The sequence below is a fragment of the Myxine glutinosa genome, chromosome 1 (genome assembly GCF_964187855.1).
Source record: "Myxine glutinosa chromosome 1, kmMyxGlut1.1, whole genome shotgun sequence".
NCBI classification, from domain to species: Eukaryota; Metazoa; Chordata; class Myxini; order Myxiniformes; family Myxinidae; genus Myxine; species Myxine glutinosa.
In genome coordinates, this window is record NC_136261.1 from 255,758,694 (window position 1) to 255,770,650 (window position 11,957).

The following is an 11,957-nucleotide window of genomic DNA, read 5'->3' on the forward strand; positions in this document are numbered from 1 at the left end:
ATTTTTACTTTTTTGAAGTTTGAAGTTTAAGCTTTCATTTTTTTTTTCTTTTTTTTTTTCATATCATTTTTCACCGAATTTTCGGTATTGTGTAGCTCACTAACCTCATAACTGATTATACATTATTTTCTATCTCCTTTCAAGGTCAGTAACCTTCGTTTTGACATTTCTGGGCCTGGCCTGTCCGGGCCTCTTTCGGTTGTAGTCCGTCCTTTGTCATTGAATACCGCTCGCTCGTGAACCATCGTCGTCTCCTGACTTGTTCTTCATCATATTTGATATTGGGCATCATTTAAGCTTTATTACATTATTTATATTATATTATATTACATTATATTACATTTACATTATATTACATTTTATTACATTATATTACATTTAAGTATTTAAGCATTATTTGAGCTTTGATTTGATTGGGTATCCAACACGACTGCAACTGCCATCATTTGCTGGGTTTGTTGCTGCGGGGATGATGCAGCGCCCCCTGTAGGTTACCCAAGTTTGTTTCTTTGTTTCTAGGTGCCGGCGATAGCTCGCCGACTTTGAGAAGGATACCGTGGGACATTTAATTAACCGATTTAATTAACCATTTAAATATCGTCCACCAATTAATTAACGTTTTTCCGTGCGAGACATTGATGAATCACCCGGTCTGTGAAACACCAGGATGGCAGTTTACGGCTTGGTCGGGATTCAAACCCAGGCTCGATAGGTCAGAGGCGAGTGTGCGTACCGAAAGGACATCTGCCGGCCCACGTGTGCTGTATATCACGTGCAAAATTACGACTCACTCGTTGATCGGCTGGAAAATGAGTCAATTAATGCGATGACGTCATTTTAAAAAAATGTTATAATTGCTTGAAGTGCAAAAACATTTTTTCAGATAGAAATAAGTTTTATATCGACGAGGAAACACCTCTTGTAAATATCGAAAGTGCTGAGCGTGACTGATTGGATAAAAAAAAACTTTTTTGAGCTAAATTTTTTATTTTTTTTAACCTTTATTGCCGCGAGGTTTGAATCTCGCGGACGCAGTTCGCAGTGCATCTTGGGATACGGGGCGCTCGGCGCCATTTTGCGATTGTGTTCGAGACAACCAGGACGTTGATCATCTGTGCAGGTACCCGGAGCCGCGTAAAACGGGTCATAGGAGCCTCGGCCGTCCGTATCGAAGGTTGTTAAAACGCGCGGGAGGTTTTCCAGCAAGTTGTGAATCCGATGTTTTTCGTTGCCGTCGATCGGTTTTTCCCCTTTTTCTCATTTTCTTGTCTCGTATCCGAGACGAGGCGGCCCGGTTGTGGGCTGTTTTCGTCAACTGCAATCGATGTCGAATTTTCCTCTCAGCCTTGCTTCTTCCTCGTCCCTTGGTCCTCTAAAAATGACGGCAGCTTTTCGCCACACTTGTGGAAGTCGTAGTGAGGGTTTGTAGCGCGGTCTTTGGTAGTTAATGGTCACAGGAGCGAAGCAAACGACTCATCTCTGCCCTCCCCTTTGCGCTCGGGAAGTTTAGCCGCCATGACGCTTGCTTGGCGTCCGCACGTGATGACGATTGCTTTTAACGGAATGGCGTCACGATGAGTATGAGGTCATCGCGCAAGTTGGCTTCGTGCCGCCATAAATGGTTTTCTTCCTTGTTTTTACAACATGTATTTATTCTATGGGGGTTTTCAGGTAGAAGTTTCGATTATTCCTTCATGTGTACGGAATAGATTGTTGGATTAAAAAAATTTTTTTTTTTAGGAATTTGAATCCTCGGTAGATTTCATGTTGGTGAATCGATGTGAACTCTGTTCGTTTAGTTTAAATTGGTTTAAAAAGTTTAGTTTAAATTAGTCGAGTTGTTCGTTTAATACGGCCTCGTATGGAACTCGTGTGAAAACGTTACCGTCACCTGGGTGTCGCTTTAACCCCCGCACATCGTAAATTGATGTTGCTTGTTGCGGGTTGAAACGTGAAGCGTTAAAACGTGGTTTTATATCAACAAAGGCTCGGCCTAACCTCGTGTGTTCGTAACACGTATCACGTGTCATTCTAAACCCGTTTCCCATATCAAACGGGCTCATTGATTTCAATGCTTCCTTAACCATTTATCGACGTATTGAAAACGTGATGCTCCGGATTTGTTGAACCGTCTTTGGTTCTGGCGCGAATATTGGCGGCCCTGGTACCTTGAAGCGGACTGCGTACTACATGATGCGCCCCCCACCCATACCCATACCCCTACGGCCCTACCCTTACCCCATACCCCTACCCTTACCCCATACCCCTCCCCCTCCTCCCCCATTCCCTGCCCCTCCCCCTACCCCATCCCCTGCCCCTCCCCCTACCCCATCCCCTGCCCCTCCCCCTACCCCATTCCCTGCCCCTCCCCCTACCCCATCCCCTGCCCCTCCCCCATTCCCTGCCCCTCCCCCTTGCGAGCGAGTATCAAACTTACCTGTCGAGTTTCGAACCCGAAGGTGAATCATTTGAACCGTGCCTGCTGTCGGTGTCCGTTCACGGAAGGTAGGTGGGTCGCCAGGCCATTGGGCACATGGGTCATGGCGAACACCATTTGGCCATCTGGGAATTATTTGAACTGCTTTATTTAATTGTTATAATTGCAGCAGATGCTCGTCTCGAGGCAATGGCTAATTAACTTTGAATCCTTAACTTTAAAAAAATAAAATAATGGGCCTATTGGAAAGTTTTCCATATATATGCAAAGTAGCGAATGTTTAATAACAAATTTCCCCTTTTGTCTGCATTTCCAAGATGGCCGCTTGTGCATTTGGCTCGATTGGACGCTTTTGATGCAAGATATTTCATTAACGTGTACTTCCATTCCAATAGTTCAAACGTGTTCAATTTCAAAAGAGCGTTGTCTGCGTGCACAAGCATGGCTGTGCCGATTTGTACACCTGCATTCCCACCTGCGTGCTCCTTGCTTCCTCTTTATCCTATCGACTTGCGCACTTCATCGAGCTATACCTTTCATTTCCCTCCTACCCTCTCCCTTTGTCCTCGTCTCGTTATTCTGCACTCCTCCCCCCCCCCCATCAATCCTTCCCCACATTTTGCTTTGTGCTTTGTACAAAACGTTTTTTTCCCCCAAAATCATTTGATTGTAGTACAAAGAACGCGTTTGTACCATCACTGGTCGTTTGCTGAGTAAGGCCTTGGCTTTCCTTACCTGTAACCTTGAGAGGAGCTGAGGGTGTGGAGGAGGAAGAAGATTTTTTTAAATTTTTTTTTTTTTAAGGAATACAAAAATTTGACAGAGTATTGTTGAGCTCGAGTGGCTTTATCTGTTTCTTTGACCGAAGCAACTATTTGCACCATCTTGGAATATATATTTTGGGGTTGTTGATTGTTTTAAGGGGTTTGGTGGGTTGGTGATAAAAGGGAACCTGGTGCCGCGATGGGGATTGGGGGAAAAGAGGACTTGGGAAGCGAACTTGCCAGTGCACCCACTGGTGCTGATTGGGATAACGTACCTGGCCGTGCCCTCCAAGGGGAAGAGGGGGGAGGGGGAGTGTTCCCGTGGTTGCATCAGCAGGCGACATGGTGTTAACGTCCGCATTGTGTACCTTCTCTCTGTTAAATGTCTTACCCAGAAAAGTTGGATGAATTGTAATCAGGACTCTCATTTTTATTATTTGTTAACTAAAATGGTCAAATTCTACCCTTTTCGCTTAACCCATCACACATGACTCAACAATATGCAGCACACATACCCCACCTCTTCCTCCCCTTCCCCCACCTTTTCTTCTACCTCTCCCTGCTCCACCTTCTTCATGCTCTCCCTGCCCCAGCTCTTCTTCTTCTTCCTCTCCCTCTCCCTGCTCTTCTTCTTCCTCTCCCTGCCCCAGCTCTTCTTCCTCTCCCTGCCCCACCTCTTCTTCTTTTCTTCCTCTCCCTGCCCCAGCTCTTCTTCTTCTTCCTCTCCCTGCCCCACCGCTTCTTCCTCTCCCTGCCCCACCTCTTCTTGTCTTCCTCTCCCTGCCCCACCTCTTCTTTTCTTCCTCTCCCTGCCCCACCTCTTCTTTTCTTCCTCTCCCTGCCCCACCTCTTCTTTTCTTCCTCTCCCTGCCCCACCTTCTTCTTTTCTTCCTCTCCCTGCCCCACCTCTTCTTCTTTTCTTCCTCTCCCTGCCCCACCTTCTTCTTTTCTTCCTCTCCCTGCCCCATCTCTTCTTTTCTTCCTCTCCCTGCCCCACCTCTTCTTCTTTTCTTCCTCTCCCTGCCCCACCTCTTCTTCTTTTCTTCCTCTCCCTGCCCCACCTCTTCTTTTCTTCCTCTCCCTGCCCCACCTCTTCTTCTCCCTCTCCCTCCCCCACCTTTTCTTCTCCCCCTCCCTCCCCCGCATCTTCTTCTCCTCACTCCCCCGCATCTTATTCTTCCTCCCCTTGCCCCACCTTCTCCTCCCCTCTCCCACCCACATTCAGGTTCAGGTATTACCTTTACATTCGCTCAAGTTAATCCGGTCCAAAAACGTGGTTAGCACACTTTGGAGACGTCAAAAACAATATTTCACTACACTGAGAGACAGGCGTCACAACAAAGTTCAAAACAACTTCAGAGTAAGAGATAGTTATTTGTAACAGTTCTAGAAGATTCTGATTTTGATGCACCATACTCCATTACAGAGGGTTGGTTCTCCCGAAGCAGTTTCTTGGCAAGGGTTGCACTGGATGGTTTGCCATTGCCTTCCTGGATTCGTTCACTTGGTCTTAGTGAAGGACTCTTGGATATTTAACGTCCACCAACTAATGCCGGCAGATGGGATGCCCGGTTTAACGTCCATCCGAGGGATGACACACATTGAAGCACCTTCCATGTGAGACACCAGGATGACAGTTTGTAGCTCGGTCGCCATTCGAACCCAGACGAGACGGTCTGGAGGCGAGTGTGTGCACCTCTCTGCCATCCTGCCATCCTTTGTCTGTTAAATGCTTCTGAACTAAACACATTGTATAAACTGGTATTGTGCATTTGTAGATGTATAATTAGCTGGACTTTGTTTGCCTTTCCTGAAAGGGAGAGGATATTGTAGCGTGTGTGCGCGCTGTAGTGTTTTATTTATTCCCCGTTTTTGGAGGTGTTTGCAGTACATTTTGTCCAATTTTTCATGTGAGCAGGTGTCTTGGTTACGCAGACCTTGCCGCTGGTCCAAAAGTTGAATACAATGAAATGTGGCTTTTGGATGAATGTTTAAACGGATGCTTCGTTCAAAGTTAAATGATGTGTCCTTTTGTAGTGGTGGTTTATGTATTTTGGAACGTGGCCTAATTTGTGAATGCAGACGCTGTGCAAAAGATGATTTAAAAAATAGGGGCCAGTGGTAACTTTTTACCTCTACCACCAAAGGTGGACGGAGGTTATGTTTTCACCCCTGTCCGTTTGTTTGTCTGTCCGTTTGTCAACACAATATCTCAAAAAATTGTGGATGGATTCAGACTAAATTTGGCAGAGATGTAGCGTATTTGACGAGGACAAAATGATTCGATTTTGGTGAAGATCCGGATCGGGATCCAGCTAGTGTAATTTTTAAGTGATTCTTCACCATTGAGTGATGTGGCCAAAGTTGGCCAAATATCTCAAAAAGCTGTGGATGTATTCGGACTAAATTTGGCAGAGATGTAGCGTATTTGGCAAGGACAAAATGATTCGATTTTGGTGAATATCCGGATCGGGATCCAGCTAGTGTAATTTTTAAGTGATTCTTCACCATTGAGTGATGTGGCCAAAGTTGGCCAAATATCTCAAAAAGTTGTGGATGTATTCGGACTAAATTTGGCAAAGATGTAGCGTATTTGACGAGGACAAAATGATTGGATTTTGGTGAAGATCCGGATCGGGATCCAGCTAGTGTAATTTTTAAGTGATTCTTCACCATTGAGTGATGTGGCCAAAGTTGGCCAAATATCTCAAAAGGTTGTGGATGGATTCAGACTAAATTTGGCATCGATGTAGCGTATTTGATGAGGACAAAATGATTCGATTTTGGTGAATATCCGGATCGGGATCCAGCTAGTATAATTTTTAAGTGATTCTTCACCATTGAGTGATGTGGCCAAAGTTGGCCAAATATCTCAAAAATTTGTGGATGGATTCAGACTAAATTTGGCAGAGATGTAGCGTATTTGATGAGGACAAAATGATTCGATTTTGGTGAAGATCCGGATCGGGATCCAGCTAGTGTAATTGTCCCCTGTCGCTCAGCGGAGCGAAAGGGGGACTGGCTTTCCCCTCCGTCTGTGTGTCTATCTATGCGTGCGTGCGTAAGCAAAGGACCGCATTCGAATTTGGTGTGTGGGTGAAACCCACGTCAAAATCCAAGATGGCCACCACCATGTATGTCTGATGCCATGTATGTCTGAACCTTGTAACCTGCATATCTTGAAAATTAAGCGAAGTACCAACTTCTAATCTGGTGTGTGGCTGTATCTCGGCACACGGAAGACCGCTGTTTAAAATTGGGTCGCCACGTCAAAATCCAAGATGGCCACCGTCATGTATGTCTGAATCTTGTGAGAAGAATATCTTGAAAGATAAGCGAAGTACCAACTTCTAATTTGGTGTGTGGGTATATCTCGGCATAAGGAAGACCGCTATTGTAAAGTGTGTCGCCACGTCAAAATCCAAGACGGCCGCGACCATATATATGTCTGAACCTTGTGAGCGAAATATCTTGAAAAATAAGCGAAGTACCTTCTGGTGTGTGGGTGTATCTAGGCATAAGGAAGAACGCTATTGAAAATTGGGTCGCCACGTCAAAATCCAAGATGGCCGCCTCCATGTTTGTCTGACCCTTGAGTGAAATATCATATCATAGCATGTTTTCTGCGTGTTCCACTTTGTCAACTCGCATCACTTCCCCGACGGGGGACCTAGGCGTAACACTTGTTTTTAAGTGATTCTTCACCATTGAGTGATGTGGCCAAAGTTGGCCGAATATCTTAAAAAGTTGTGGATGTATTTGGACTAATTTTGGCAGAGATGTAGCGTATTTGACGAGGACAAAATGATTCGATTTTGGTGAAGATCTGGATCGGGATCCAGCTAGTGTAATTTATGTGATTCTTCACCATTGAGTGATGTGGCCAAAGTTGGCCAAATATCTCAAAAAGTTGTGGATGGATTCAGACAAAATTTGGCAGAGATGTAGCGTATTTGACGAGGACAAAATGATTCGATTTTGGTGAAGATCTGGATCGGGATCCAGCTAGTGTAATTTATAAGTGATTCTTCACCATTGAGTGATGTGGCCAAAGTTGGCCAAATATCTCAAAAAGCTGTGGATGTATTCGGACTAAATTTGGCAGAGATGTAGCGTATTTGACGAGGACAAAATGATTCGATTTTGGTGAAGATCTGGATCGGGATCCAGCTAGTGTAATTTATAAGTGATTCTTCACCATTGAGTGATGTGGCCAACCAGGCGGAGGTTTGCTCTCCACTAAGTGCTGTTCTAGTTTCCTGGTGGTGCCATTACAGCGATGAAATTGTTTTTTGTCATTGTGCTGAATCCTTTAACGGGAGGTGTAACTACATTTTGGCCCAGAAAGGTGGTGGCTGATAACCGAGCGCTTCCAAACCTCCCATATGACAAATCGCTTGGTTTGCCTCTCATTGCCGATTTGTAACCAATTGATTGTAATTGTAATGTTTTATGATTGGTTGTAATGTTTTTACATCCCTCCCCAGGTAAATTAAGGTGAAGCAATGGCACGTACCAAGCAGACAGCTCGTAAGTCCACCGGCGGGAAGGCTCCGCGCAAACAGCTCGCCACCAAGGCCGCTCGCAAGAGTGCCCCTTCCACTGGCGGCGTGAAGAAACCTCATCGCTACAGGTCACTCCTGCTTTTTTTTTTTTAGCTGCTGTGTGCCTTTTTTCACTTATAATTGCTCTTTTATTTGAGCTTTAAAGAAAGCTTCTTCACACGGTTTGGAACTTTGTCAGGTTTTAGATGGGAACTTGCTTTGATCATGAGTTTTTGTTTAACGAGGTGTGGTTGGACAAATGGAGAAGATTGTGATGAAGCCCGCAAGGCTAACCCCCGCTCTAGCAGGGAAAATGGCCTTAAAATGCCTGTTGTTGTATTGTTGAGGTGTGTTTGGACAATGAAGTTGTTTTTTGTATGACAAAACGTCATACCTCATACAGTGCCTCAGGTGATGACCTTCCTTCAGTTATGCATGCACTTCCTTGCAAAGTGATGGGGTAAATAAAATAAATCCATAAAATGTGATATGTTAGGATGATGTTGGCCTAATGCTTCTTTTGGAAGAAGAATATGGGGGAGGAGGGGAGGGGAAATAGTATTACTCCTTAATAACATCTACTGATGTTCTACTATATTAAACAAGGTAATTCTCAGTGTATGTCTGAAAATTATAGAAAAGAACAGTGTTGGACAGATTCCCACCAAATTTTGCATACCTGTTGGGCATAATTACCCAAAGTTAGGCCATGAGCTCAAATAAGGCACTTCTTCATCCCCCAAAAGCTGGGTGGGGCAGGTGTTTCTATTATTTAAAAAAAGTCATTTGCAAAATGAAATGTTGCCATACGCCTCCATTCTTACATTTCCTTATTCTCTCACTTTTGAACTATTCCCGAGTCCGGTGTGAGCCGCTGGATTTCAATTCTGTTGCACCCTGTTCCATCACAGTTTGCCATTTCCATTACTTGCTGTTATTACACCTGTGGAGACTTTCATTGTGGCGTCGTGGTTTGTGTGCATACCAGCACGGTTGGTGCAAGCATCACATTTGCATTTCCGTTTGTTCCACAGGCCCGGGACTGTAGCATTGCGTGAAATCCGTCGTTACCAGAAATCTACAGAGCTGCTGATCCGCAAGCTGCCCTTCCAGCGCCTGGTTCGTGAGATTGCTCAGGACTTCAAAACGGACCTGCGCTTCCAAAGTGCTGCCATCGGAGCCCTGCAGGTTTGTTGTTGCCCGAGATGCCTCGGCCGTTCGACTCCTGTCTCTTTTCAAATTGCTCTCCAGCCATCTTGATGGTCACTCTTCCTTTCTCGTCCATTTTTTTTCATTTGCTCATCAATTATTTTCGTGACTCGTATGATTCTACTGCTCCTCGGTGATCAGAATGGCAGCATTGTTTTTTTTTGTTATTTAATTTTTGTTTGATGCTCGGACACGCTTTATTGCTTCATCACCTAGTTTGGACAGCTTTTGCTTGTAGGAACCGTGTGATGTTTCCGTGTTGCTTGCAAAGTTAAAGATCAAGTTGTTACCATTGCTGTTTCTTTTCTGCAGGGGAAAGAGTAACTTGGTTGTTACACACATTTATGAATTTTGTTCTGTTTGGTTGTTTTTAATGTAAAAACACAAAAAAAAAATTCCCCCTTTTTTTTTTTTGGGTGGTTGGTGCATCTTCTTTTTGGGACAGTTCCGCTTTATTTCACTAGTTTCCCATAAAAAGTATATGAATTGTTTTGCTCTTCCAATGTGTTTTGTGAAAACCACCATGATCTTCTGTGACAATTCTACCTTTTGTGTGCACGTAGGAAGCAAGTGAGGCTTATCTCGTGGGCCTGTTTGAGGACACCAACCTGTGTGCTATCCATGCCAAGCGTGTCACCATAATGCCCAAGGACATCCAGCTGGCGCGTCGCATCCGTGGCGAGCGTGCTTAAAGGGCTCGCGCTTTGTTTTGCGTGCGGTGTTTTCATTCTATGGATTATTGTAGCTGATATTGGTGGGAGGGAGAGGGGTAATATGGTTAATAAGTAGCTACATGGAGTAGATTTAAGTCGTTTTGTTTTCCCAAGGTGCTCGTCTTTAGCTGTCAGACGTGATTCGTGACCGAATACAAGGGCATGCTGCATTTTATTGCGGGCTTTGACATCGCTGCCGAATTGGATCATCATCAGTAGTTGGTTGATCGTAATTGATGTCGGTTTATAAAATGTGGCTTTGCCATTGTAATTTCACCAACCTTTCAGGACTTCTGTGTTTGACTATTCCTGTGGTCACCACAGTATTTCTACACGGTATTGTATTTTTATAACAATCTCGGTCACAAATCTTATATGGTTTTGTATTGCTTGTTTTTTGCTTTTGTTTCTCGTGCTTTTTCTTTCTCATACCCAGGTCTTTTTATTTGTCTTTTTTAAAATCTGCCTTTTTCTGTTTCTCTTCATTCATTCTTTCTGGATTTATTGCCTGACAATTTTTATTTGTCATCTTTATTCTCCAACCCGCCTCTTATCCTTCCATTTCTGTTCTTACAATTGGATCCAATAAATATCCATGGATTTTTACATGTTATTGGAAAAATAAACAGTTGATCTTGCTTCTGCTGACAGCTGACACGTTGGTGTGATTGTTAAATCAGAGGAGGTTCTTCAGCATATTTCTGGAGTGGTGGCCATCTTGCATGTTGAGACCTGCAATTAATTGTTGCCTAACGTTGCAACCTGGTGTTGGGCTAGCGGCTAGGGTGCCGGCTTAGGATCCAAGGATCCTGGGTTCGAATCCCGGTCGATCGCTGAATTAACGCCAGGGGGGTTGACTCAGCCTGTCATCCTTCCGAGGTCGGCTAATTGAGTACCAGTTCACTGGTAATTCCCTGCTTGTCGTAAAAGGCGACAAACAGGGTTGGCGGCAGGAAGGGCATCCGGCCGTAAAACATTGCTTCAAAAAGGGGACCAAAAAACAACAACAACAACAGCCACGGTCCCCGAAAAGGCCAACCCCCGCTTTGCGGGGAAAAATGGCCTCTAAACGGTGGTTTTAACGTTGCAACCAAAGAATTAACTTAATTGAAAAGGTGTTTGTTGAATTCATATTTTTCTTAAATATCGTCAATCTCTTAGAGTTGGCAGAAGGTTCAGTTCTTGATTGCTCCATTTGATCCATCAGCTTTGTATGGTTGCCATAGCACCTGTTATTCAAAGTTCACAAGCAAAGCTAATATAGATCTGCTCAGAAATGCAAAGCAAGAATATAATATACCATTCCTATGTCCTTTTTATTTTCAAGAGTATGGGTTAAGGTATTCTATGAACTCTTGTAATTCTAGTTGATAATATATTGTGCCATGAGACGGCCTCCTTTAACATGGGCAGTCTTTGGTGGGATATTTTATTCCACGAATTGTCGAAATATGTCTCACTGCTGCATTCTGTTGACATGAATGTACAACTTTACCATTGCCCAAGGTCACCCAAATAAACCAAATTTTACAATGCACAGGAGGCAGAAGGATAAAATATTTCTTACTCATAAATATACTTACAAAGGTATGGGGGGAGGTGGAAGGAACGTGCAAATCAAAATAAAGCAAGGGAGTTAACACACATGGATCTGGGGATATGCAAACATACACAAAGATGAATAAATTTGTTTAAAATTTTTAAAAAGATTAAATGAACAACCCCACAAGGTGCCACAGACCACATTTATGAAAAATGGGCAGGCAGGTGGAGACCTCCCCTAAGGTGCAATGAGTGGTATGCAGTGGAGGTGAGTTGCGAGGTGGCTTCCACATCTTCAGAGAACAGTCCTCCCGAAGCAACTACAAAGCAAAGTGGGAGAGAGAGAGAGAGGAAGATACCAATCTTTGAGGGTCCCATCTCAACTCTGTCCACATAGGTGCAGACTCAGGCCTCCATACCCTGGGACTGCCTTTGTGGGCAATGGATCCTGTTATTGGCTGCACGCTGCTTGTGGGAGGTGGCAACTTCTGGGCCGTCCTGCTAAATGGGACCACCCCAATAAAAATAGTCTATTTCCTCTTCTGGAGCTCCACAACAGATTATGCCATCTTGGCTTGTGGTGCACCGACCAGACATATTTGTCCCTTTAGTGCTTTTTACACATACAATCTTTAAGCTATACTCTATAAACTAGAGCGGCACTCGGTAGAGTGCATACTTCTGCCAGACTGAACTGTTTACGTTTTGTATCACTGATGGGATGGATCTGGACCTGAACCAAAATCTA

At 44.2% G+C, this 11,957-nt stretch overlaps 1 protein-coding gene across 3 annotated transcripts; it reads left to right on the forward strand.

The window, feature by feature from the left end:
- Nucleotides 1–989: 989 nt before the first annotated feature.
- LOC137416140 (histone H3.3A) lies at nucleotides 990–10,322 on the forward strand. 3 transcript variants are annotated; one of them, XM_068101669.2, is made up of 4 exons: nucleotides 990–1,120; nucleotides 7,689–7,834; nucleotides 8,780–8,933; nucleotides 9,518–10,322. In XM_068101669.2, the coding sequence occupies exons 2-4, from the start codon at nucleotides 7,707–7,709 to the stop codon at nucleotides 9,644–9,646; spliced, it is 411 nt and encodes a 136-aa protein (XP_067957770.2). In that variant the 5' UTR covers nucleotides 990–1,120; nucleotides 7,689–7,706; the 3' UTR covers nucleotides 9,647–10,322. The 3 variants fall into 3 exon arrangements, with proteins under 3 accessions (XP_067957770.2, XP_067957771.2, XP_067957772.2); XM_068101670.2 differs by having other exon boundaries at nucleotides 1,067–1,174; XM_068101671.2 differs by lacking the exon at nucleotides 990–1,120 and adding an exon at nucleotides 2,416–2,505.
- Nucleotides 10,323–11,957: the final 1,635 nt, after the last annotated feature.

Bases quoted from the DNA above. Each gene is read 5' to 3' on its own strand.
- LOC137416140 (XM_068101669.2), top strand. From the start codon at position 7,707: ATGGCACGTACCAAGCAGACAGCTCGTAAGTCCACCGGCGGGAAGGCT. The intron at 7,835-8,779 runs GTCACTCCTGCT...TTTGTTCCACAG, and splicing joins AAGAAACCTCATCGCTACAG to GCCCGGGACTGTAGCATTGC. The intron at 8,934-9,517 runs GTTTGTTGTTGC...GTGTGCACGTAG, and splicing joins CTGCCATCGGAGCCCTGCAG to GAAGCAAGTGAGGCTTATCT.